This window comes from Panthera onca, chromosome B1, assembly GCF_046562875.1.
Source record: "Panthera onca isolate mPanOnc1 chromosome B1, mPanOnc1 haplotype 2, whole genome shotgun sequence".
NCBI lineage: Eukaryota > Metazoa > Chordata > Mammalia > Carnivora > Felidae > Panthera > Panthera onca.
Genome location: NC_138342.1, coordinates 45,621,770 through 45,649,755, shown reverse-complemented (window position 1 = coordinate 45,649,755; position 27,986 = coordinate 45,621,770). Strand labels below are relative to the sequence as shown.

Genomic DNA, 27,986 nt, shown 5'->3' with positions numbered 1-27,986 from the left:
TTTACGTCTCGAATTTAACACGCACCTCGGACCCCAGTGCGCCTGCGCGCGCGTGACTCCACCCTCGCCCTTACCCGTGGTGGTGTTCCCCATGCTGCCTGCTCGCCTGGCTTGCAGGCGGCTGTGGCCCTTCTTACGGGGATCTGCTCCCACGGTAGCGCGCCATGGCACTCAGGAGCAGCTTCTCGAGAGATGTGTGGCTGCCTCTTCCTCCCAGCACCCATCAAACCTGGGACGTAGGCTTTCTCGTGGCTCAACGGCAACTAGGGATTACGAAGGAAGAACTGACATGGAAGAGCATTTTTTGTTCCCCGAGTACGTCTCGGAGCCCGAGCCCGCACCGACCCTCGAAGAGCAGCTGCGAGAGCTGCAACAGCGGCAAGAGGAGGAGGAGCGACAGAAACAGCAGCGGCGGGAAGAGCGGCGGCGGCAAAAGCTACGGGACAGGAGTCGACAACACCCGGTCGTGGGACACCCGGACCCGACGGTGCCACCCAGCGGCCTGAACTGCTCGGGCTGCGGAGCGGAGCTGCACTGCCAGGATCCCGGCGTGCCCGGCTACCTCCCCAGCGAGAAGTTCCTCAGCGCAGCGGCGCAGACCGACGGCGGGCTGGCGCGGACCGTGTGCCAGCGTTGCTGGCTCCTAGTGCACCACCGGCGCGCTCTGCGCGTACAGATGAACCGCGAGCAGTATTTAGAGCTGGTGAGCGCAGCGCTGCGACGGCCGGGGCCCGCCCTGGTGCTTTACATGGTGGACCTTCTGGATCTGCCTGACCCCCTGCTACCGGAGCTGCCCGCGCTGGTGGGCCCCAAGCAACTGATCGTGCTGGGGAACAAGGTGGACCTGCTGCCCCAGGACGCGCCCGGCTACCTGCAGCGGCTCCGGGAGCGACTGTGGGACGACTGTACCCGCGCAGGGCTCCTTCAGCTGTCTAGCCACCGAGGGCTACAGCACGCTGGGGAGGACGGGCCGCGAGACGAGAAGGAGAATTCGAAACCTTCTGCCAGAGTCCGTACGGTGCTCAAGGACGTGAGGCTAATTAGCGCCAAGACTGGCTACGGAATCGAAGAATTGATCTCAGTGCTTCAGCGTTCCTGGCGTTACCGCGGTGACGTCTACCTGGTTGGCGCCACCAACGCTGGGAAGTCCACTCTCTTCAACACGCTCCTAGAATCTGATTACTGCATCGCCAAGGGCGCTGAAGCTATCGACAGAGCCACCATCTCCTCTTGGCCTGGTGAGCCTTAGGAGGCCCGTCCCCTTCCTTTTGTGAGATGCTGAGAGTCTTATCGCGGGCACTTAGTATATCCTTCCTTAATGTCCGTCCACCAGGGGCTGTCTGGAGTCTTCCCTTTAAAAATTCTCTCCCTACTTTGGTCACACCTCTCTTTTGTGTCAGCCTAGTGCTTGGAAACTTGTATGTTAGAGTAATTTTCTCATGGAGCACTTCTATGTTCCAGTCACTGTGCTAGACACTGTAGATGAACCGGGGAACAAAGCAAGAGTTCCTGCTCTCTTGGAGGTTTCTCCCGTAGCTTTACTTATTTGTATGTTTCTCTGGAAAGTCCTTCGTTTACTTTTTTTTTTTTCCTTCTTTTACTTTCTAAAACTCACTCCACCCTCTCAGTCTTATTCTCCATATCTTAAGTTTATTCATAAGATCAGTATACTATACACATTTAACATTTGAATAATTCACTAATGCTATATGATGTGACTCTGAGAGAAAAAGTCAACTTTGTGGTTTCGGTTTTTGTTTGTCTTTTTAATTTTATTTTTAAGTAATCTTTACATTCAGTGTGGGACTCGAACTCACAACCCTGAGATCAAGAGTCGCAGGCTCCACTGACTGAGCCAGCCAGGCACCCCTCAAGTTTGTGATTTTAAGAAACTTCTGTAGGGGTGCCTGGGTGGCTCAGTCGGTTAAGCGTCCGACTTCGGCTCAGGTCATGATCTCACGGTCCGTGAGTTCGAGCCCCGCGTCGGGCTCTGTGTTGACAGCTCAGAGCCTGGAGCCCGAGTCCGATTCCGTGTCTTCCGATTCTGTGTCTCCCTCTCTCTCTGACCCTCCCCCGTTCATGCTCTCTGTCTCAAAAATAAATAAACATTAAAAAAAAATTAAAAAGGAAAAAAGAAACTTCTGTAATTGCAAAACAGGTCCTTTTGTGACCCTGTTTGTATTTAACAGTTGGCAAAACTGCCTCAAACCAGTGTTTCAAAACTGCCTTGAAACCAGTGTTTAGCTTTGATGGGCCATATTTCTCTGTCCAGGACGTTAGTTAAATTATACACAGAAGTGCTCTTATACTTGATGATAGTACAGTGAAAATGAAAAGAAGGGAAAAAAAGCAGGTCTGCAGATTTGAGATTCAAATCCAGGTTGAGCCTTTGAGCCAATCTCTGAGCCTATTTCCTCATCTGTAAAAGTAAGAATTATTTTGTAGAGGGTTGTCACGAAGGTTCCGTGAAGTAAATCACTGTACCCAAGACAAGGTAGCTCCTCAAAAATGTAGGTTTTTCTCCCCTTATTCTCTGTTCTTTTATAATGTTTATAACGATATATTTATTCTTTGGTATTTCAGGTACTACATTAAACCTTCTGAAGTTTCCTATTTGCAACCCAACACCTTACAGGATGTTTGAAAGGCAAAAAAGGCTTAAAAAAGATGCAACTAAAGCTGAAGAAGATCTTAGTCAGCAAGAGCAACATCAACTTAATCTTTTGAAAAAGCACGGTTATGTAGTAGGTAAGCATCTTCTTTAGAAAACTCTTGTCGGGGCTATGCTAAAAATTTTTGTGGAGCAACATGGAATACAGCTGTCTGGGGCTAGCCAGTTTTTGTGGCTACTGGGAAGAGACTACTTTCCCAGTTCTGGAACAAAGAGGCCCCTTTAGAGGCAAAGCTACTATTTGGAAACCCAGAGTTCACTGTGCTGATACTTGGAGAAATCCAGGGAAGGAAACCTGCAGTAACTGCCCACCAACCATTGTCAGCAGTAGAAGCATTTTCACTAAGAAACAGTACCCTCTCCTTGCAGACCACCAGCACAGGTTGTTGACTGCATGCAGCAGCTTTAAATTAGATTTTCCCTCCTTGGGGCTCCTGGGTGGCTCAATCGGTTAAGGGACCAATTTCAGCTCAGGTCATGATCTCACAGTTTGTGAGTTCGAGCCCTGCTTCAGGCTGTGTGCTGACAGCTCAGAGCCTAGAGCCTGGAGCCTGCTTCAGATTCTGTGTCTCCCTCTCTGTCTGCCCCTCCCCCTCTCATGCTCTGTCTCTCTCAAAAATAAACAAAAAAATAGATTGTCCCTCCTTTACTAAAAATATTTTGATTTGGGGCTCCTGGGTGGCTCAATCGGTTGAGCGTCCGACTTCAGCTCAGGTCATGATCTCACAGTCCGTGAGTTCGAGCCCCGCATCAGGCTCTGTGCTGACAGCTCAGAGCCTGGAGCCTGTTTCAGATTCTGTGTCTCCCTCTCTCTCTGACCCTCCCCTGTTCATGCTCTGTCTCTGTCTCAAAAATAAAACGTTAAAAAAAAATTTTTTTTCTTTTAAATATTTTGATTTGCAGCACTTTCCACCCATCCCCCCACCTGGTGTACACAGCTAGCCACATACTTGACCATTGTAAGAGTCTGACTCCCACTGCCTTTGAAAAGAGGGCAAGGGTATCATTGTAGTCTTGCTTCTGTACACCGTATTTAGTCTAAGTAACTTGTTTGAGGCAAGTAAGAAGAATAAGAATTATCTGTCTGGAGTCAAAACCTTCAAAGGAGTGACTAATAGCTTAACTATAACTTGTTCTAGGAAGAGTTGGAAGAACATTCCTATATTCAGAAGAACAGAAGGATGAAGCTGCCTTTCAGTTTGATGCTGATTCCCTTGCCTTTGACATGGGAAATGAACCTGTTATGGTTGCAGATAAATCCACCAAACGAATAGAATTGACCCCACAAGATGTGAAAGATGCCCACTGGTTTCATGACACCCCTGGAATTACAAAAGAAAATTGTGTATGTATTTGTTGTCTTTTAGAAATACTTTCAATTGCACAAGTATTGTCTTAATTGTCAGAACACAGGAAAGGAGGTATTCTTTCACTTCAGACTCACTTCTCGTTCCTTCCTAGAAGCAGTTCAGGGTGATCTATCTGCCACCAAGATGTGTATTCCATTTGGTAGGCTTCACTGCCAACATATTTGTGTTATTGTTACCTTAGTTATTAGGGAGACATTTATAAAATCCTAGATCTTGAGGTTGGAAGAAAGCGTAAGTATCACTGCAGTCTAGCCACCTATTCTATGCTTGAATTCCCTCTAAAACTGTCCATCCAGCTCACACTAAAGTAAGGAGTGACTCACCACCAGCTGAAGCAGTGTCCCCTCATCTCCCAAGGTAACCCCATTTGGCCTTGACCTACTCTTTGGGTTGAGCTGAACAGTCTCCCTGTAACTTGTACCTATTGTTCTTCAAATGGACCTGTATGGACTAAATGCCTGTTACCCTTGCTAGACTTTGAACTACTTTAATGTGTAATGTCCTGTCTTTTCCTCACTCTATACTCTTCACCTTCATTAGTTCATCCAACAAAACATTGAACATTTACTGCACTGACATAATCCAGATAATTTGTCTGTTTCTTGCAGCTCTTCTCCCTGAGAGAATAGGCTTATCGTCTCTCTCTCTTGCCCTTATTACATCTTTTTTTTAATGTTTTATTTTTGAGAGCATGCAGGTGGGGGAGGGGCAGAGAGAACGACAGAGGACCTTAAGCAGGCTCTGCACTGACAGCAGTGAGCCTAATGTGGGGCTTGAACTCATGAACTGCAAGATCATGACCTGAGCTGAAGTCGGACACTCAACCAGACACTCAACTACCACCCAGGTGCCTGCCCTTAATACATCTTTTTAATCCAATTGCAGGATTTCCTGGGCAACGTTGTTTTATCTCATTAAAGTTAGCCTATATTCCACACACTCATTAAATCTCACAACTTTTTATTCATTTGCAGTTTTGATAATCATCCAAGTCCTGGATTGACTGGTATGCATCCAGGATATAGCCTTACAACAGATCCATTAATCAGTTTCCTTTGAATCTGGTCACTGACCCAAGTTCCTGAATCGCCTAATTATGTCTATATGCCTGTGAAACAACATTGGTGTCTTAGCTTCTTTTCCTTCTTTGCCTTAGGTGGATCACTTAACAGTTTAATTATCAGAATGATACTCTTATTTAGTGTCCCATGTCACAGAATCATATAGATTTTTTAACATTTTTGCACTCCCACAGTAATTGCTTGTCACCCGTCTCTTCACAATCTAGAACTTCAGAGCAACTGGATTGCTTTCTGGTAATGTTCCAGCACTTTCACTTCACCAATGTATTCTTCAGGGGTAGCAGTTATTTCCATCATTTATACCCTCTTGTCAAATAGAAAAGCAAGAATTTGCTAAATATTCTAGCCAGCAGAATGAGACCCTCAAATTTTTAGAACTAAAAGGTCTCTGGCAGTCTGCTTCTGTGTCAGTTTATTGATACATTTATTAGATGCCTTAAACTAGTGTTTCCCAAACTGATTCAAGGTATTCTGTTTTGAAATAAAAGTATTAAAGGCTCTGCTAAAAAGTGTTAAAAGGTTTCTTTACTGCAGGTGGCTTTTAATGTGCTTTTTTCAAACAAATGCTGAGGAGAAGTACTTGCAGCCCCTTGTTATGTATTTTTTTGTGAGGCTCTCTAGGTTTCACATATTCTTTATTTCCTTATTTTTCTTAAACAAGTTCACAAAAGTTCTTTATCCATTTTTTTTTTTTACCTTCTCTAATATTTCTCGTCAAAAAAAATTTTTTAAGTAATCGCTGTCCCCAACATGGGGCTCAAACTCACAACCCTGAGATCAAGAATCACAGACTCCATTGACTGAGTCAGCCAGATGCCCCATAATATTGCTCTTTTTTAATCAGATTTTGATTCTTTAAATCTTACCAAAATCTTGTTCTTCTTGGCTTTCCTTTTCCATTTTCTCTAGTCTCTTTAGGAACTCTTCATCCTTAGAAGCCAGAGGATTCGTTTTAAAAAAAAGAAGCAGCAGCAGCCAGAGGATTCATAACTTTTTCTCATTTTTTGCTGAGCATTTGGGGCAAATGACTAGAATGCAGAAAAAGGTTCTTCAGAACTCTTTACCTGCTCCTAGAATGAGGTGACCATTTTGCATTTAATGCATGCATACTTGCCACTGGGATATAAGTATTTTGCCTTACCTTTAGCTGAAACCCCCTGACCCCCAGAAGCCTTGATGGAGAGCATATATATGCCATCTTGGAACTGACTCATCAGTTGTTTTCAGTTCACACCAGTTTTGACATTTGAGGGATGCTGCTCACATAGAAAGTCTCATACTCCCATAAAGTTGTTTTGCCATTACTCAATATTAAGTTGTGAAGCAAGAGTAGAGCCATCCATAAATTGATTAAGACAGAATGAATATAGTAATTTTATATGCAGCAAATTCTGACATATTTTGGTTTATTGTGAAGTCCGAAATATTTTTTTACCTAAGAGGTAAATCAAAATATATCATATCTTCAATAAAAGTAATTCTTGGGGCACCTGGGTGGATCAGTTGGATGAGCCTCCAGCTTTGGCTCAGGTCATGATCTCCCAGTTCTGGAATTCAAGCCCCACATCGGGCTCGCTGCCATCAGCACAGAACCTGCTTTGGATCCTCTGCCCCGCTTCTTTGACCCTCTCCTGTCTGCACTCTCAAAAATAAACATTTTTTTAAAAAGTAATAATTCTCTAAAAAATCTACCCTTTGCTTTACAGGTTTTAAACCTTCTAACAGAAAAAGAAGTAAATATTGTTTTACCAACACATTCCATTGTTCCAAGAACTTTTGTGCTTAAACCAGGAATGGTTCTATTTTTGGGTGCCATAGGCCGCATTGATTTTCTGCAGGTAAGAAAAGTCTGCACCATTAAAAAATGACCTACTGGGGCACCTGGGTGGCTCAGTCAGTTGAGCATCCAGCTTCAGCTCAGGTTGTGATCTTGAGATTTGTGGGTTCAGGCCCCACATGGGGCTTTTTGTGCTGACAGTGTGGAGCCTGCTTTGGATTCTCTCCCTCCCTCTTTCTGTCCCTCTTTCTGTCCCTCTTTCTCTGCCCCTCACCTGCTTGCACTTTCTATCTCAAAAATAAACATTAAAAAAAATTTTACAAAAAAATGACTAGTTTAAGGATACAAATATGTGAACAAGACTGGCAAATGTTGATAACTAGATCATGACTGTTGAGGAGGTTGGTATCCTTTTTGTTTGTTTGAAAATGTCCATAATGAAAACTTGGGAAAAAGAAATGGGGAGGAAAAACAACTAGTAGGTCTCAGAAACTAGATCTTCATTAGGATATTAAATGCCCCAGACAACTTGGCATGGAGAAAAGTTACTGTACCTATCCTGTGGTATTGTTTCACATGGAAATCATAGGTCCAACCTTAGGTGTAGGGTTAATGTGCATTAAATAAATCCCACACTTTAAAGATTTTCTTTTTAAAAAAATAAAGATTTTCTTTTTAAGTAATATTAATACCAAATGTGGGGCTCAAACTCACAGTGCCCTGATCAAGAGTCACATGTTCCACCAACTGAGCCAGCCCTGCACCCCTGTCATACTCCTTTATATCCCATGAAATGTATACATTTATGTATGTACTTTTTTGTTTGGTATTCAGTTACTTAGCTTCATTCTGGGGATTTTAGAGTATTTATAGAACTGTTCCCTATTTTCCCAAAGTGAGGAAAAAGGGAAATGAAATGTGGATGTATCCAACAACACTAAATGCAACTTGCAAGTTATTGCTATAGCATATTTCTTGGGTTTTGTGTTTCATTAAAACCCATAGAACATTAATATTTTAAACCTAGCTTTACACTGGGACAATTAGAACATTTACTTATATTTACTTATGTTTCCTTATAGATTACTTATACTTATTTACATATCCATTTACTTATAAAAGGAGCTTGATTTTTTTTTTTATTGATTGTACATTGTAATGTGCTGGTTTTGCAAGTTTTTCATTCTGTAAAATAACTTCTTTTCTTCCTTTCTTAAGGGAAATCAGTCAGCTTGGTTTACAGTTGTGGCTTCCAGCCTCCTTCCTGTGCACATTACTTCCTTGGACAAGGCAGATACTGTGTATAAGAAACATGCCGGTCATACATTACTCAAGGTGAGGCAACACACTTTGAAGATTGCACGGTTAGGTTAACCTCCACTGTGACAGTCCCACAGCCCTGCTAAGAAAGCCTTTCTTGGACATAACCATCTTTGTTATACAATCAGCTAGCTGTCTCCTCACCTGTTCTGGTTGAGGATTTTGACTAGCAAGTAAAATAGGTTGTAGAAGAAAAGGATGTTGTTTGGACTGATCCTAGAATAGCTACAGACTTGTGTTTTCTCTAAACTACACTGACCAATGCAACAGCCACAAGTGCCATTTAAATTTAAATTAATTAATTAAAAGTAAATAAACTTTAAAATTTAGTTCTTCAGTTGCACTAGCCACTTTTCAACTGCCCAGCAGTCACATCATCACAGAAAGTTTATTGGATAATGCTGAGGGAAGAGAAGTTACAGATGTTCTCACAACTGGGGGTGCTACTTGCGTCTAGTGGGTGGAGGCCAAGGATAATCCTGGACATCCTGCAATGCACACAACAGATGCTCAAAACAAAATTCTCTGATCCAAAATGTCAGTAGTTGCATGGTTGAGAAGTCCTGGTCTGGGTGGAAAAGCTCTCCTCCCAGGTTCTTAATCCCAGTTACTTAGAGATTATGCTGCCTCTTTACTCCTGCCCTACCAGCTCCTTCCTTGCACCTGTAAGTATGTTACAGTTTCTCTCACCTTTTTTTTTAATCTTATTTTTAAAGTTTATTTGTTTTGAGAGACACAGCAGAAGCCAGAGAGGGGGAGAGAGTGTCCCAAGCAGGCTCTGCACTGTCAGTACAGAGCCCAGTGTGGGGCCCAGTCCCACAAACCATGAGATCATGACCTGAGCCAAAATCAAGAGTCGGACACTCAACCAGCTGAGCCACCCAGGCGCATCCAGTTTCTCTCATCTTTAAAAAAAAAAAAAAAAGAAAGAAAGAAAGAAAACAAAACTTGGGGTGCCTGGCTGGCTCAGTCAGTTAAGCGTCTGACTTCAGCTCAGGTCATGATCTCACAGTTTATGAGTTCAAGCCACACATCAGGCTCCCTGCTGTCAGCACAGAGCCTACTTCGGATCCTATGTCTCCCTCTCTCTTCCCCTCCCCTACTCATGCACCGCACACGCACGCTCTCTCAAAAATAAACATTCAAAAGAATTACAAAAGCAAAAACAAAAAATTCAGTATCCTTCAGTGTCCTGCTTATTTATTCCTTCTTTTTACTGTCAAGCTTGCTCCTGCTCCTCATGTCCATCCTCTGCAGTCCCCATTTGTCCTGTATCATTGAAATTGTTCTTACAAAGTTCACCAAGTACTGAGTGGGAACCGTTTTCAGCTCTTTAATAATAAGACCTGACATAGACATTGGTAATATATAATGTATAATATTTAGATTATTGGAGCCAGACTGGGTTTAAATGCTTGCTCTGTTCCACCACTTGACAAAGCTGTGTAACACTGTGTTGTACCTACATCACAAGGTTGTGGCGAGAACTAAGTTCCAGGGCACTGTTGTAACTGCTATGTGAGTGTTTGTGATGATGATGAAACACATCTACACAAATACCAGGTGCATCCAGCAAAGGTGGTTTAGTATTGATTAGTGCTTATGCAACTAAATGTAAGCCAGAACCCAAAATATACACTGCTTTCCAAAGAGGATAAAAATAAACCTGACTTGAGAAATAAATGTTTCTTTCTATCTGTATTTCCTAAGAAAGCCAGACTGAAATTAAAACTCCATTGACAGGGGCACCTGGGTGGTGTCAATTAAGCGTCCGACTTAGGCTCAGGTCATGATCTCAGGGGTGGTGAGTTTGAGCCCTGTGTCAGGCTCCGTCCTGACAGCTCAGAGCCTAGAGCCTACTTTGGATTGTGTCTCCTTCTCTCTCTGCCCCTCGCCTGCTCACACTCTCTTTCTCTCTCTCAAAAATAAATAAACATTAAAAAATTTTTAAAAAACCAAAAAACTCCACTGACATAACTGCCCTAAAGTTAATATTCCAGAGACCTGTAGGATGGGTGAATATATAAAGGCAATCAGCAATATAGATCTGTTGGTGTTTCTGCATTTAAAAGACTTTAGTTCTCCGGTTAAATTTGCTTCCTTTTTAGGTAAAACAATAATAATACATGAGTTCAAATACAGCTTGAAATTTCCAGGGAAGGAAACTTCTTAGTTTGTATAACATGGCTCTCCTAAAAATGAATTCTGTCGTTCTCTGCCCCTGTGCATCTGTATAGTTTTCAGAGTGGACATCATTGATGCTTTCCAAAGCAACTATCCCAGTCTTCTCTGCCAGTAATGGAAACGTTCTGGGGGGTGCTCTGAGACTCATTCTTGCCTCCTGGTTTTCTTACTTACCTCCCAAATCCAAGTCAGCCCTCCCTTCTCATTATCACTGAATACAGCCTCCCAGTTCAAGCTGTAATCTGCTTTCATTAGGCTGTTTTTGAGATCCTGAAGTATTTTCTTAGCTTCCAGCTTTTATTGTCCTCCTCCCACCCCCACCCCAAATATACCTCTACAGCCCCTAAAGCAGTGGCTTCTCATGCAGGATTGACTTTTGCCCCCAGGGGACATTTACAATTTTACACTTCTGCAGCCTCACAGCCTTCCCCTCTAGCCCCCATCAAAGCATTATTCAGCCCAAAATGTCAATAGTGCCAAGGTTAACAAACCCTGCACTACAGAGATCTTTCCAAAATACAAAGCAGATCACAGTATTCTTTTTTATTCTTATCTCTGTTCTTTTTCCTACTTATAATTCCTTGGTAGTTCCACATTACTGAGAAGTCTAAACCAACAGCTTCATCACTGACACGCACATATACACAGACTTAACATACCCTAGACAGTTCAATTACAGTTCCCTGAATTCATCATCCTTTGTCTTGTGTACATGATGCTAACCCAGAATACTTTTCCACTGAGTAACTTCAACTTTATCTCAAGATACTCCTCAGATATTGCTGCTTCGTCAAGGTTTTCCTTGACTAAAATATACTCATTACTTCTTCCTCCTCAACTGTAGTACTTGATAGATGCTTCCCATGACATTTCTTACCTTGTAATTTGTTAACATGTTATTTCCACCTTCTGATCTCCTTGGGCACAGGGACCATATTGTAACATCTATCTTTGTGTCCCTAGTGTTAAACAGAGAAAGATTTATTAATAAATAAGTTATTATCCAGTTACTTCCCATTCATGGACACATCTATAAACAGAAGCTAAACCTTACCCATTGCACATGTACCCTTCACTTGTAATGAGGCAGGGATTAATCTTTGAGGTCAGCCAGGCCTATGAGACCTAAGGTATTTTGAAGGGTGTTACTTTAATTGCTCAGTGTTACTCTGTGAAGCTTTATGGAGGGCTATAAAAACAGTGTAAACTAGTAAAATAAGATTCTGCTATTAGGAGGTTACCACTGGACACATACTCACATGCAGCTCTTACGTCCTGGGATCTGTAGGCTTTATCTCGTCACCGGGTTCCCATGCTTTTCATTTGAACTAGAAGTGATTTGGGGTTTTCAATAGCTGAGATTATTATTGATCCCTCTACATAACTAGTGTATCAGTGCTTTACTTAATATTAGAGTTATGGGCAGTTTAATTTGAACTTCCAAACGTCTTCATTTTATTTCAATGGCAGGTTCCAATGGGTGGAGAAGAAAGAATGGCAGGATTTCCTCCTCTTGTTGGTGAAGACATTACATTAAATGAAGGACTTGGGGAATCTGAAGCAGTGGCTGACATCAAGTTTTCTTCTGCAGGTAATTGTACACCAAGCACTTTTTAAAAGGTGAATAGGGGGCGCCTGGGTGGCTCAGTCAGTTAAGCGTCCGACTTCGGCTCAGGTCACGATCTCGCGGTCCGTGAGTTCGAGCCCCGCGTCAGGCTCTGGGCTGGTGGCTCAGAGCCTGGAGCCTGTTTCCGATTCTGTGTCTCCCTCTCTCTGACCCTCCCCCGTTCATGCTCTGTTTCTCTCTGTCTCAAAAATAAATAAACGTTAAAAAAAAAAATTTTTAAAAATTAAAAATAAAAAAAAAATAAAAGGTGAATAGGGGCACCTCGGTGGCTCAGTCAGTTAAGCACCCAACTCTTGATCCCGGCTCAGGTCATGATCTCACAGTTTGTAAGATCCATCCCCACATGGAACTCTGCACTGATAGCGCAGAGCCTGCTGGGGATTGTCTCTCTCCCTCTCTCTCTCTCTCTCTCTCTCTCTCTCACTCTGCCTTGCTCATGCTCTCTGTCTCAAAATAAATACACTTAAAAGGTGAATTAAGTGTCCTTACTGGTATTTTTATAGAAATGTGCACTTATCTGATATAAACTGAGGATTTTAAGAAATATACTAATTTAGAGGCACCAGTGGCTCCGTCGGTTATACGTCCGACTTCGACTCAGGTCATGATCTTCGACTCAGGTCATGATCTCACGGCTCCTGGGTTCAGGCCCCGCATCGGGCTCTCTACTGACAGCTCAGAGCCTGGAGCCTGCTTCAGATTCTGTGTTTCCCTTTCTCTCTGCCCCTCCTCCACTCACGCTGTGTCTCTCTCTTAAACAAACATTAAAAAAAAGAAGAAAAGAAATATACTAATTTATTCATTAAATGCAGCCTACTCTGAAAATAAATTTGTACCTTTTCATAAATGCATTGTATGCTTTCTTAAAAAATAAAGTGAAAGAGACCAGTAGTCTCCTTTGGTGCTCCATTTTGAGCTTGGGGTTGACATTTTTAATAAGATGGTTGCTAACACCATTTTGTGTTCTATCACATGCCTGCATAGGTTGGGTTGCAGTAACACCTCAGTTTAAGGACAGACTGCATCTCCGAGGCTATACACCTCAAGGAACAGTTCTGACGGTCCGGCCCCCTCTCTTGCCATATATCGTTAACATCAAAGGCAAGCGCATCAAGAGAAGTGTGGCCTATAAAACCAAGAAGCCTCCTTCCCTTGTGTACAATCTGCAGAAGAAGAAAAACAGATAGAAATATGAAGTTGACCCTGTTCACACTGAAAATATTAACTATACTGGACATAACTACATATGTTAAGTTGTATTAAACATAACTATAATAAAGCTTTCTTTGCTCCCTTTAAACCACTAAGGACTGTGCCGGTTTGTACTGTATTGAGTTTGTAAATACAAATTGTTTTTTTTGTAGGGTGTGTATATGTATGTATTTGTCATCCAAATATACCTCAAAAGGAGTTCAGCTACATTCAAGTTTCTCTCACTATTTATTAAGACCAGATGTCGGGGCGCCTGGCTGGCTCAGTCAGAGGAGCATGCAACTCTTGATCTCAGGGTCGTAAGTTCGTACCCCACATGGGTGTAGAGATTACTAAAAAAAAAAAAAAACTTAAAAAAAAAAAGAAGACCAGATGTCATTTCTTACTTGGAGTCTAGTTGAGAGAGCAACAAAGCAGTTGGCATATGAAAAAATGGCAAAAAGAGGATTTCTCCAAAATAAATGGGCTCAAATAAGACAGGAATGAATGGGTGCCTCTGCTCCACATAGTCATCCAGGTATGCAGCTGGTGGAAGGCTCCATGGCTTCATTCCTAGGTCTAAGATGGTTGCTCAGGTTGTCATCCCTTCCCAGCAAGTGGAAAGAGGAAAAGTGAGTGAAGAGCACAATTTCCCTATTTCGAGGAAAGGGGAAAGGTTAGAAGTTGCACACATTTCATACTGTCTATTGATCAAGTTATATGGTCATTACCTACTCACATGAAAGCTGGGAGATGTAGGAGGAGATGGAGACTATTTTGGATTATTATTAAGGGAGAATAAACACTGGAGAAACAAGTAAACATTCACCTTTACATAATCCTACCTGAGAATCTTAAGATTCAGGTTACATCCTTCTGGCACTCAAAGTCTGTTCTGCGATTATCAGAGCACTTTTAACCATTTTATCAACATCTGCCTATATACATTGTATAACATTACATCAGTCAGAAATCTACCTTTTATTATTCCTAGTTCGATAAGTAGCGCTATAGCCGTGTACAGTGAACAATTGGCAAGTCAAGTACCAGATCCCAATGTTAAGAGAAATGCTAATGGGAAAGGCTGACCTGAAATGCAGTCCGATCCATGAACTTCCTGTAGGCTAAGGTTTAGCATAAAATTAGTAGACATACCCATGTTCTCTGTCAACAAGCATCCCCTAACCCCCATCTCACTAAAACCGCTTACAATAAATGGTTAGCATTTTAACATTCAACTTGTAAAAACCATAGATCTCACTTTCATCATGTTTCAGAGTAACTACTATTGGCATCTTGGGGAACAGAGTTCTTTAATGTGTAAGACTGCATTTCAGAATGCCAGCATCCCTCATCCCCAGATAAATAAATGCCAGTAACCTCTCCCCGTGACCCGTTAGTCATAGAGACAAACGAAAGTACCCCTCACGTTTCCAAGCCCACCCTCTAGAGGGCGGTAGCTTCCCAGTTGAGAAAATCAATTTCTCATTTTTATTTTGGAGAAATGAAATATGATTAATTTTACAAGCTAAAAATTTGGCATTTGTGTAGAAATAGAGAACCTAGGAACTGATGCTGTCATTACTCTGATAACTTCTGAATATGTATTTTAGAAAGCAAAACATTCCTCCTTGTTGTCTCTAGGTTTTTGGCCTCTTGATTAACAGAGATTCAGTTTTTAAATGTTCATAATTTATACTCTCAGATCTCCTTTACCTCTAAAATTCTATGCTTTTGCTGCATAAAGCTTGACTGAAGCAGATGTTCAGTGTACCTTGCTGGAAGTTTCAAACAGCAAAATTAACTAAGCAAGTTTAGTTTCCCTGGTTATATTAGTTAACCTCTTCAGGTCTTCATTTTCTCACCCATAGAACGAGGGGAAAACATTAGATTTTTCTCAGTCCCTTCATAATTCTCAACAAAAACAGGCAGGAAAGCCAGGAAAGAGTGGTTCCAATACCACAAACAGGATGCCACATGCCTAGACAGTTGAGGACTTCTGCTAGGATCTGTATTAATTCACTCCATATTCTGCCACCTAATGCAGCCCAGGATCACTGCTGGTATATTCAACTGCTCCGCAGTAGATTTTACTTAAAGTTCTGTCACTGTTGCTTTCTGAGCTTTAGTCAGTTTACCGATACTTGTTAATCCAGTAATCTGAGTATGGAGACTTTGCTTGAATCATTAATCACTTACACTATGGCAACATGCAGGAATAAGTAAAGAGGAGAATTAATGGCAAAATGTCAGGACAGCCTGCTCACTTTTCCACAGAACAGTGATTGTTTTGAGTGGCTAGAAAACAATTGAGCAAGTTCATGCTAGATCATTTACAAGCTCTGCAGCTTTGTGGTATTTAACATGTCACCTCTTTTGTATTCATGACACCTAAAAGAAGTAAAAGATGTGCCATCAAAAAGTTTTTGACTTCTGGGGCACCTGGGTGGTTCAGTTGAGAGCCCGACTTCGGCTCAGATCATGATCCCACGGTTCGTGGGTTCAAGCCCCGCATGGGGCTCTGTGCTGACAGCTCAGAGCCTGGAGCCTGCTTCACATTCTGTGTCTCCCTCTCTCTCTGCCCCTCCTCTGCTCATGCTCTCTCTCTCAAAAATAATAAACATTAAAAAAAAAAAAAGTTTTTGACTTCTTTGTAACATTAAACTCAAAGTTTTTTTTTAAGTTATACCTTATCTCTCCTTTTCCCCTCCTTGAAACAGCATTTTCTTCAAAGTTACTGAAACATAGTTTAACACATTTCATATTTTTAATCACCATAAATGGCAATTAGAACTTTACTGTGTAGTTCCCCAGAGTCTAAATTTGTTTATGTTACTTGCAACACTCACTTCCCATGACAACCAAGGAGAAGTGGAGCACAGATGCAATCGTGTACACTTGTGTTTCTTGAGCATACAGACACTTCTTACAAAATGGAGATCAAGGCCAGTTTCCTGCAGATGACTAACTTGGAACTCCAGCTGTGCCAGCCGTGGCAGAGCTGTGATTGCTTCACTGAGTAGGCACCCAGCGCTCAAGCTGAGGCGAGCTGTTTCGTAGACAGCCTCTGATCATTTACCCTGGCTTCCCTCCCACTTGGCTCTGTCTGGTGGAGCAATAGAATCATTTCCATTCTTTCTCAGACTGTTCCATTTTCTCTTGGCTGCTTTCCTCCTCCCAGGGGGATTGTTTTCTCAACTGTCAAAGAGTAATGCTTAAACATTAAAAACAAGACCTCACACTCATGTGAATCAAATAGATAGCACCTCCACCTGCTCTTAATGTCTGTGTCGTGTCATCTGCCCCATTCATATCCTGTAGTGGGAGGGGGCAGCTCAAAATTAATATTTTAACATCATATGGGAATGACGCCTCATTTTTTCCTTCATGTCAAAGAGCACTGTTATTCTTTCATTTAGTATAAGACTTTCATGATCTGAATATTCCTAAGTCTGTCTAAAGCATCCTTAAAATACCCATGTCTTAGATCCCCAGGTTCCTGTTTTTCATAAGCTTCCATTTCCCTCCCAAATAATTCTCAGAATTTATCTTCTAGGTAATCAACCTGGAGGAAGAATTTCTTTGGTCTTAATATTCTCATCGGTAGACGCAACAGCTATGATGCTTAATTGCAAACATTATCAGTACCTCTAGCCAGTAGCTTTGGTAAATCTGCCAAAAATGGGCCACAGAAATAAAAGAACCACATATGCTAGAGAATATATCATCAGGTGATTTGGGAAGTGAAAGATTGCCAAGATCCCTTCTAATTTTTCAGTAAGTCCCTCGAAAATAGCAGGCATAACTGAATGAATTAGGAGAATGAGGGGATTTTCTTGTTTGATTGGTTGGTTTTTGCCTCCCCTGAAATATAACAACAGAGAAGACTTCAATTTGCTTAATAGCATTTGCATTCATCTAGGGTTTCCCCCTTTTACTGCATAAGGGCACCACCTCATAGCAGTTGTATTTCAAACTATTCATAGTGGTCATATGAGAGCCCATATTATCTTTTTATTCCTTTACATTATAATAATAATAGTAGCTCTCCCTTATATAGCACATACAATAAGCCAGGCACTAGAGCACCTGAGTGGCTCAGTCGATTGAGTGTGTGACTCTTAATTTCAGCTCAGGTCATGATCCCAGGGCCATGGGTTTGAGCCCCGTGTCAGGCTCCATGCTAAGTGTGGAGCCTGCCTAAGATTGATTCTCTCTCTCTCTCTCTCTCTCTCCCCCTTTGCCCTCCCCCGCTCATACTAAGACAAAAAAATAAAAAATAAAAAATAATAAGTCAGGCACTGTTTTAAGTGCTTTACATACGTTTGTTGAATCCTTCCAACAACCCCATGTAGGAGGTACTATTCTTACCCACATTTACAGATGAGGAAACTAAGGCATAAGTAACTTCTCAGGGTCACACAACTAATGAATGATGGAGCTGTGATTCAAACAAATCCAAGCAGTCTATGTCCAGCACCCCTGTGGGTGTGTTTAATTTTACAGTAAAACTTACTTTTTTCCCATTCATTGTAGTTGTAAGGATTTCAATATACATATAGGTTTGTGTAACAACCACCATAATCAGGAAACAGAGCAGTCCCATCTGATAGCATCCAGGTTTCTAACCACTACACAATACTTCCTCTTTATATGGGAACCCATCACAAGTCTAAAGGAGAGAATTTTCAACCTCAGGTGGGAAACATGTTATCTCAGAAAAGAAAGGTAACCCACTTTGAAGACCTCCAAAGGTAATGACAGTTTCCGTGGAAACTCTGTAACTGCCAGTAATTCTTTTGAACATCCTTTGAATCTAGCTGTACACAGTTCTGTGAGGAAAAACTATTTCTCAGGGCTAGGGTAGTGAGTGAGTGAGTGAGTGAGTGAGAGAGTGAGAGAGTGAGAGAGAGAGAGATGTGCTATACTCTTGCTGTCTTACTTCAGCAATGCTGAACAACCTCAAGTGTCCCAGTGTGATTTCCATGCTCCATGCTCTCTTACCATCTCGGATAGCTTTAAATCAACTGTGCTTTCATGGCTGGCTGGGAATCTTTTCACATTGCTAGTGAGCTTTGCCAAGTACCACGGACAGATCACAGCATGAATGGAGATCCTGACCTACAGTTCTGATTAAGAAAATAGTACATTAAATACACAGGAAATCTGGAACGCAAACATTCAAAGAATTATACCACTAAACTATCACAGAAAAGAAACTGATTTTTACTTCTGACTCTAATAGGAACATAGAATTAGAAGAACTGGTGTTCTCTATTCACAAATCAAACAGCTTCAAAAACCAAATTGATTTGGTCCTGAACTTGTTTAAATGGACTTGCCTTTTCTACTTGTATAGCACTCATCCTATTTCCTGTTCATTTTTACATCTTACTTTCACTATATTGGGATCCTGGTTGCCCAACTAAAAACTTTCTATTCTCTTGTTTTTCTCAGCACTTAACATCTGGCCTAAAAAACCTTTTTTCTTGTCTTTGACTTTAAATTCCATGGTTAAATACTTAACAGGAAGGACGATTAGAGAAATGGGGACTACTTGTCTCTAAAATGCCAGGTAAAAGATGTCTTTTAGTGGAACACTAGCTGAAGAAAAATCTCTTTTTCACTGGACAAATAAAGCTATTATATAAAGCTAATTATGAGAAATGTGAACATTTTCAGCATGGGAACTTGGATGAGACTGTTTAACAAAGGAAAACAACACCTAATAGACCCATCTACCCACTCACTCTCCCATTAGGCATGGGTTAAGTCACTTCCAGGTACAATGAACATTTGTTCATTGGAAGTGCTTTTTTATTAACTAGATTGAGGGCATTATTAGGTTTGTATCCATATCTATTGCTGGGTAACAAACTAAGTGACAACCCAAAATTCAGTGACTTACACAAGCACTTATTTGCTCCCATTCCTTAGTTTGGCAGTGTCATCTAGGCTCAGCTCAGTGGTTTTTCTGCTCCATACGAGCCTGCACTTGCAGAACTCACTCTACATCTGCAGCTTCAGATGAGATGATTGTAACAGCTGGGAAATCTGGGCCTTTTTCCAGTGGTCACTCACTCTACCTAGCATCTCATCCTCAAGTAGGCTGGTTCAAGCTTGTTCACAAAGTGACCATGTTTAGAAAGCACAAAAGAAGCTGCAAGGCCTCCAGAGGCTGAAGCTCATAAGTTACACAATGTCACTCTGCTGCAATTCTATTGGTGAAAGCAAGTCACAATGGCAGCACAGAGTCAAGCTGATCAGAAGGGCTACAAAGAATCTGTGGCCTGGGACGCCTGGGTGGCTCAGTCGGTTAAGTATCCAAATCTTTGATTTTGACTCAGGTAATCATCTCACAGTCTTGGGATGGGGCCCCCCAGCCAGGCTGTGCACTGACAGCATGGAGCCTGCTTGGGATTCTCTCTCTCTCTCCCTCTCTCTGCTCCTCCCCCACTCACAGTCTCTCTCAAAATAAAGCTTAAAAAAAAAAAAAAAAGACTGTGGTCATTTTTTTAAATGTTTACTTATTTTTGAGAGAGAGAGAGAGAGAGAAAGAGCATGGGGGGGGGGGGGGGCGGGAGGGGGCGGGGAGGAGCAGAGAGAGAAGGAGACACAGAATCTGAAGCAGGCTCCAGGCTCTGAGCTGTCAGCACAGAGCCCGATGCGGGGTTCGAACCCACCAGCTGTGAGATCATGACCTGAGCCGAAGTCGGACAATTAACCAACTGAGCCACCCAGGAGCCTCAATTTTTATTCACCACAAATATTCATCATGTTGACCACCTTGAGGAAAATGCAGTGTGACATGCTATCTAACGACCTGATGAAGAGAATCCACTGTAAATCTGCAAAATAAGAAATTTCATACTAATTTAAATTTACTTCAGGAGTCAGATACATATAGCAGCTATGTGACTGAGGAAAGGAGAGAGGAAAAGGCTATGGAATGTAGATTTCATCATAAATCTTTTAGCAATAGTGTTTTTAACTGTGCATGTGTTACTTTCATACATTTAAAGTGAAAAAAAAAAAATCCATTCAGATTCAAATCTAGCCTATCTCCACTCCCATGGAGCACTTACCATACCAGAAAGCTATCTCAGGAAGTCAGCTATTTACAAAGTCTCTGTGGTGGGAAAGGCAATGAGAATACAGAAGTGAAGGACCTTTAGATCTCAAAACAGTATCCTGCTGCTCCCCAGGAAGGAAAAAAGAGGTTTCAGGCAGAACCCAAGCTGAGGATCCTGAGACCCTAGCTTCTTTTCCTGGCTCCACAACCAGGGTGAGGGGTGGAGTGACATGGGGTTGGAACCTCTTTTTAACCCCTGGCCACCTACCAGCATTTCTCCATCTCTGCCCCTCCCCTTTACAGTCCTGGGGGAACACACTGGGCCCTGGCTTAGACTGGAGCAGGGAATGGGAAGCACAAGGAATCATATAGGTGGTCCCACTTGCTCCTAAAACTGTCTTTGAATCAATGTTTTACTAGAAATGTATACTAGGGTATCTAGAAATTTGATAAAAGTATTAGTTTAATTTCTATCCCATTAGAGCCCCCCACCTTACCCAGGAACTCTTGAGGTAGAGTAATTGCCAGGGCAGAATTTGGGCTTTTTTAGCTCCCTGGCTTCAATCCCGTCAAACCGTAAAATCTCTCAACTTGAAAACTCTAACCAGATGTGCAAAAAACAAACAAACAAAAAAGGCACCTCTCTTCTAAATATCCAGTGTTCTCCAAGGGGAAAAGGAGGCAGACCCCACTACACGTCTCAGCCTTGGAGGGTGGTGGAAGGAAGTACAATGGGATTACGTTCAACAAAAAGCAGCACAGGTTAAACATGGTTGCCACCCAAAAGAAACAGTTTGAGCTATGCCCACCAGTTAATGTGAAAATGATCATCAAAGTGAAAAAATTAGGTAAGAGGGGTGCTTATGTGGCTCAGTTGGTTAAGCATCCGACTTTGGCTCGGGTCGTGATCTCTGGGTTCATGGGTCAAGCCCCACATCAGGCTCTGTGCTGACAGCTGGGAGCCTGGAGCTGCTTTGGATTCTGTGTGCGTGTGTGTCTCTGCCCATCCCCTGCTCACGTTTGTTCTCTCTCTCTCAAAAATAAACATTAAAAAAAAAATTAGGTAAGAAGTTATACCATGAAAGATTCTTTAAGAGAGAGGAGAGAGAATCCCAAGCTGGCCCCACACCATCAGCCCAATGCAGGGCTCAAACTCACAAACTGTGAGATCATGACCTGGGCAGAATCCAAGAGTCTGATGCTCAACAACTGAGCCACCCAGGCGCCCCAAGATTCTTAAAGCTGTATTGTGTATTTACAGAATTGTAAACAGTCTGAAGAGGACACTTAATTGATATTTACTCAAAGTGATCAAATTTTCTGGCAGGATTGGGGATCTGCAAAGGTCTCAAGACAGATCATCTACAACTTTTCAGGCTCTGCTACGGAGCACATTTCCCATGTGTGTGAGCACAGCCCAGGGGATCTCAAGGGTCCTTTCCTCAGGAGTTCATGGACTTGAAACAAAGGCCCTGAAATAGCACCCTCTGTCTTAAGCTGCATGGGGTGGACTGACCTGGGCCTGCTTGCCAGTAAGCCAACTGCTGATCACAGACAGTACTCCAGCCAGTGTTTGTGCAGAATTCAGCAGTCTTTGCGTGCATTTACGTATGTGCGTGCTCACACTGAAAAACACCAAAAAGGCAAAAGACGAGGAGAGAAATGCCTATTACTATTACTGCTATCAGTATTATTTCTGTGACTGTTCAACAAGAAATGAGACATGTGGGAGGACAGCAGAAAGAGAAGCTTTTTTTTTTTTTTTTTTTTAATTTAAAAAATTAAGTGAAAACATAGAAACCCATGTCAGGGACATCTGTCACTCTCCTTCCTCCCTGTTGTGGAGGGTGGATAGCCTATGACTGTCTCCACCACTCCCAATCAATTCTGGGAGACTAGGAGACATGCACCTCCTGCCAAGTCTTCAAATTGTGATTTTAATCAATGGATCAGATGGGACAAAGAATCCGGGCCTATAATACAGCAGGCTCACAGAGCCCAAGAACCAAGGGCATTTTCAAATAAATCCAGCTCTTTCCACATTAAATTATGACATTCTTATACTTTCAAATAGCTATGCACATAATGAATACAGTGGCTTATCTAATAATGCCAGCTTAAATATAAAAACATAGCAAAAATGCCAGCTTCTGCTCTCAGAACTAGGCTTAAGTAGGATCAGGGCAAAATGGTTTTATCCTGGTTTATTTCGAAAAGGTGAAATTAATCTGACTACTGCTGGTAAGCTTCTCATATGGTCTTTAGCTAATATAAACTGGTTAGAAGTTATGATAGAGGAAAGCCTATTTAAAGAGTGTCCTTTTGGGGCACCTGGGTGGCTCTGTCAGTTGAGCATCCAACTCTTGATCTCAGCTCTGGTCTTGATCTCAGGGCTCTGAGTCCAGGCCTCACACTGGGCTCCACACTGGGCATGAAGCATACTTCAAAATAAAGTGCCCTTATCATGTTAATAGAATATTATAATTGAGGACATTCAGATTAGATGGAAATCCTTTTGATCCCCATTCCTAATTTCTCCTTTTATAACATCCATTTTCCCCACATAATATTCTTCATTTAATAAAGGCAATGTGGCACAGACCTGCCACTTCCTACTGTGACATCTAGCAATTCACTTGTCTGTAGGATGCAATGTGGGAATTAGCCACCTACTTCTCAGTGATGAGGAGGGGATTCAGTTAATGTGATGTGCTTAGAATACTGCTTGGTACTTACAAGTACTTCTACTCCTAGATGCTAATGCAGGATCTCCAGCTTGCGCTGTTTCCCAACGACATGAGTGTCTCCAAGGTTGTCTCACATGGATCATGGGTCATATCTACTTTTACACAAAATCAGCCATTTTATTTCTAACAACAGCTTCCTTTAATGGAATTTCATACTTCCGTGCACAGGGCACAACAGCAACTCATCGGAAAGATCTTTGTTTCAAGCCAGTAAGATTCTCCCCACACTAGTATAGTAGACATGACCCAGCTAGTTAGATCTATGCTCAAATAGGGACCTCCTTAAATTATTGTAATACCTTACTATATCATCATGTGGATAATTCATTCATCCCAGTAATGTTAGCTGAGTGTGAGGTACTATTACCCACATCTATGCTGAACATTAAATATTGGACATGTTACTCATCATTCTGCTATTTTAAGCAACACGAAAATAAACATTCCAAATATATACATCCTCTGTGTAAAAAAAAAAACACCAAAAAACCTTTAACATAAAAAGTGCAAGACTTGATTAGTATTAGAAAACCTGAAAGAAGTTCTATCTTACGAACACAAGCATAGGGGCACCTGGGTGGCTCAGTTGGTTAAGCATATCACCAGCTCAGGGCATGATCTAGCGGTCTGTGAGTTCAAGTCCCAAGTCAGGCTCTGTGCTGACAGCTCAGAGCCTGGAGCCTGCTTCAGATTGTGTCTCCCGCTCTCTCTGCCCCTCCCCCCAACTCACTGTCTCTCAAAAATGAATAAATGTTAAAGAAATTTTTTTTAAAGAACACAAGCATAAACCAATGTAATTTTTAAGACTGTAAGAAATTATGAGTTCTCTGAACCTCACTTTATATGGTTTCCACTCTCAGAATACCTCCAGATTGTCAACCAATTTTGGCAATAAGGAGGCCAGAGAATAGGCATTAAAGTGATAAAAACCTGTCACATCCACCCTTTGGAACATTATGCAATAGTTACAAAGAATGAGGAAGATGCTTAACTACTGACAAAGATCTCCAAATTCTGCAAATTGCAAAATCAATAATTCAATTTATGTCAAAGCATAGAAACAAAACATTTTAATATGTATACAGATAGAGGTAAAAAGTTAACAGTAAACCATTGACAGTAGTTAACTCTAGAAAGAGTAAGGTTTATAAGAGAGCTATTCAAGATGGATTTACTTATTTGAATTTTGAGAATTTACATACGTATTGTGATTTTTTAAGAAATTTTATCTTTCTGTGCTTCAGAATTTATTTCCAATGTTTGAGAGAGAGAGAGAGAGAGCGCGTTCGCGCGCGCACAAGCAGGGGAGAGGAGAGGGAGAATCCCAAGCAGGCTGTGCTGTCAGCACAAAGCCCAACGTGGGGCTCGATCCCATGAACCTTGAGATCATGACCTGAGCTGAAATTAAGAGTCAGACATTTAACTGACTGAACCACCCAGGCGCCCCTGCATTATGTGATTTTTTTTATGTTTCTTTTGAGAGAGCCATAGAGAGTGCAAGCAGGGAAGGGGCAGAAAAAGAAGGGGACAGAGGATCTGAAGTGGGCTTTGTGCTGACAGCAGAGAGCCCAATGCAGGGCTTGAACTCACAAACTGTGAGATCACGACATAAGCTATAGTTAGGTGCTTAACCAACTGAGCCACCCAGGGTCCCCTGCATTATGTGATTTTAAAAAAGCAATTAGGGCACACACATGAAGAAATAAAAGGTGTATGTAGCATTTCAAAAATCAGTGTAGAATTAGGACATGATTCTCTGAAATTGCCCCTTCTGATGACAGAATCTTGACCACAGGTAAATTTCCACCTGCAGTTTATCCCTTAAGACATCCCAGCAAGCTTTCATAATTTTACAATACTGTTAGGACTTATGCAGAGAGAAATCTGGTATGTTTCAAAGTATTTGGTCATAAATAAGAATCCTCAATGTATTAACAGAATGTAACTTAGCCTTATTAAAGGAGTCAGAAAGGGCAACCCCCCACTGGCTGAATTGAGGTAAAATGCATGAAACAAGAACTGGAGTCTATGGGAAGAAAAAGCCCCTCTTGACAGACCCTGTACCAGCAAACAGAAGGTATAACTGATTCAAGCAAAAATAATTATATGCTAGGGGCACCTGGGTGGTTCAGTTCTCAGCTGGTTAAGCGTTCCACTCTTGGTTTTGGCTCAGGTTATGATCTCATGGTTTGTGAGGTGGAGCCTGTTTGGGATTCTCTTTCCCTCCCTCTCTCTCTGCCCCTCCACCGCTCATGCTCTCTCTCAAAAATAAACTGTAAAGGGGCGCCTGGGTGGCTCAGTCGGTTAAGCATCCGACTTCGGCTCAGGTCACGATCTCGCGGTATGTGAGTTCGAGCCCCGCGTCGGGCTCTGTGCTGACTGCTCAGAGCCTGGAGCCTGTTTCAGATTCTGTGTCTCCCTCTCTCTCTGACCCTCCCCCATTCATGCTCTGTCTCTGTCTCAAAAATAAATAAACGTTAAAAAAAAATAATTAAAAAAATAATAAACTGTAAAAAAATATTAATTATATGCTAAAATCATTGGGTTTGTTGAAAGTTCAGATAGTTTCAATATATCCTCCCACAGAATATTATACAGGGAAAAAATAACTTTACAATGGAGAAATCTGGTGGACAACACCTTAACTAAGAGTGAACACCAATAATGGGTTAAACTGACATGATGTGTGCCTTCTGGTACAATGCACCAGTATTTAGTATTCCTTCCAAAATGCATAACCTGAATTGAGGCATGAGGAAACAACTAGAATAATCTAAATTAACATTTTTTAAACAGCTGGCATGAACTTTTTTTTCAAACTCTTACTGTTGTGAAGAACAGGCTAGAGGACTGTTCCAAATTAAGAGGAAACTGAAGAAATGAGACAACAAATGCAATGGGTGATAGAACAGGGGGATTGTTAAAGGTTAGTAGTTAAGACATTTGGCACAATTTGAATATAGATTGTAATATAAATACTATACCAATCTTAAAAGTTTTGAATTTGATAATTATATAATGTGGTTGTGCAAGAGAATGCCCTATCTCTAGGAGACACAAACTGAATTTTCAGAGATAAAGGGGGTATGCCACTTAATTTCTGGTGGTTCAGCAAATCATACATACATAATATACAGAAAGCAAATGTGAGTGAATCTACATGAAAGGTACACAAAATTTCAAGGTAACATTTTTTGCAACTTCTCTGTAAGTTTGAACCTTTCTTAAAATCAAGTTTCTTAATAAAAACTCTTTCTCAAGATTTGCTATTTCTTGCTACTTGGATTGACTCTCTTTGCATCCAGAAAAATACCTTTGCCTATAAATGAAGAGATTTCTGCATTATCAGAATTTTAAAATTACAGTAAAACTACCATCGTATATCAATTAGCTGTAATCAAGGAAAAACACTCACCACACACAATTCTCGGCCTGGGCAACCATTTACCCTACTAAGGACCAGGACCTATTTTAGCCGCTTAAATAAAGCAATGAATATAAAAGCATTTGGAAAAAAAATAAAAGCATTCTGACTCTTAAGATATTACAATATAGTTTAATACAAAAGCCCACGTACTACTTTAACATTAAAAGCTCAGTTTTGCAAGATAAGCAGGTGAACTGTACAACTTAATCATGCCCAAATAGAGGAAGGACTTTATATATTTAAGGATACTTACTTGGCTTTTCATGTAGCTAAAAGAGGCCCTAATAAAAGCACCAGCGTAAACGCTTCATAAGCATTTAACACTCAAAGCCACTCTTTGGATAGTAATTCCATATATCCCCTTTTATAGATGAAGAAATTAGGTCAGTAAAGTTAAAATGGTTTGCCCATTTATAGTGCTTAGGAAGAGAGGCCCATTGTGAACCCAGCTCTATCTCAAAGGCTGACAGAGTACTTGATACAGTGAGCATCAAAATCCTTTGAAAAGGCAATTTCTTAACACTGAAACTTTCCCTTATTACCAAACACTAGCACATTGTTCTTAGCACCTTCACCAATCTGCCTTTATGGAGCTGAGGAGAGTGCTGTGAAGTACCCTGGCTGGAAGCTCATACTTCTACACTGTAACTACCTACAAATGAGTCAAGCCCTGAGAACTTGGGGAGAAAAAAAGATGGCCAACTGGTTAAGTGTAAATGTAGCACATATGTAGACATCCTAACAAGGGTAAGCCTCTGGAAAAGAGGTAGAAAGGGACTAGAGAAAGACACTTGTAACCACTCTTTCACTCATTAAAGATAACAAACCAAGTCAGACATCAATAGCATTTATATTCAAGATAAATTCCCCACATATCCTTGGTCGGGCAAACTTTCAGGCTCCTTGTTCTTGATTCTACCATGCCAATAAAATAAATCTTGCAAATTATTTTGCTTTTTTGCTGATAGGAGTCTTGCAAAAGAAGTCAGAAGGTGAATCTCTCATCAGTATGAAACATCCCATTCTTTAGGACTCAATACACTCCGGGTCACTTGCCATATCAGGACAGAATGCAATCCAGTTGTTTTGATGTTCTGCACAGTTTTCTCCATCACCCTCTCCCCCTTTTTTTCCACCTCAACAAAAACACATTAAAAACACATGTTTTTCCATTAACAAAAAAAGCAGACTCTTATTAAGAACATGGCTTATCACTTTCCCTTGAGTTTCATTTTCTTCTCAGAACTCTGCTAAACACAGTAAAATTCTTAAAATGGTACCCTGGCTGTCAACACTCAGTGTAATTCAACTTATTTTCCCTTCAATGCATCTTTTTAATTATGAGTCAAAACGTACTAACACCAGGCCTGCTACTACTGAGAAAGGATATTTATGTTAAAACTGTTAAGGGTTGGTAAGTAATTATTATGTAAAACCTACTATGAATTGTCTTTAGGTTGTTTCTTCCTGATGACCATCTCTGAGAAAGCACCATTTAGAAAAGATATGCTTTGGACT

General features: G+C 41.4%; 3 protein-coding genes across 4 annotated transcripts in view; 1 reads left to right on the top strand and 2 right to left on the bottom strand.

The window, feature by feature from the left end:
* POLR2B (RNA polymerase II subunit B) overlaps positions 1-176 on the bottom strand; it is a 42,106-nt gene extending 41,930 nt beyond the window's left edge. Inside the window, exon 1 of the mRNA XM_060655713.3 lies at positions 75-176. The gene's annotated coding sequence lies outside the window, so the exon portion shown is untranslated. The remainder of the gene's footprint in view (positions 1-74) is intronic.
* On the top strand, positions 57-13,334 carry NOA1 (nitric oxide associated 1). Of its 2 annotated transcripts, none has more exons than XM_060655733.3 (7): positions 57-1,238; positions 2,584-2,748; positions 3,811-4,016; positions 6,830-6,961; positions 8,119-8,235; positions 11,875-12,024; positions 12,279-12,960. In XM_060655733.3, the coding sequence occupies exons 1-6, from the start codon at positions 92-94 to the stop codon at positions 12,019-12,021; spliced, it is 1,914 nt and encodes a 637-aa protein (XP_060511716.1). In that variant the 5' UTR covers positions 57-91; the 3' UTR covers positions 12,022-12,024; positions 12,279-12,960. The 2 variants fall into 2 exon arrangements, with proteins under 2 accessions (XP_060511716.1, XP_060511714.3); XM_060655731.3 differs by lacking the exon at positions 12,279-12,960 and adding an exon at positions 13,016-13,334 and having other exon boundaries at positions 58-1,238; positions 11,875-11,995.
* Positions 13,335-22,005: 8,671 nt separating this feature from the next.
* REST (RE1 silencing transcription factor) overlaps positions 22,006-27,986 on the bottom strand; it is a 90,206-nt gene continuing 84,225 nt past the window's right edge. The window contains exon 5 of the transcript XR_013555277.2: positions 22,006-27,604. The gene's annotated coding sequence lies outside the window, so the exon portion shown is untranslated. The remainder of the gene's footprint in view (positions 27,605-27,986) is intronic.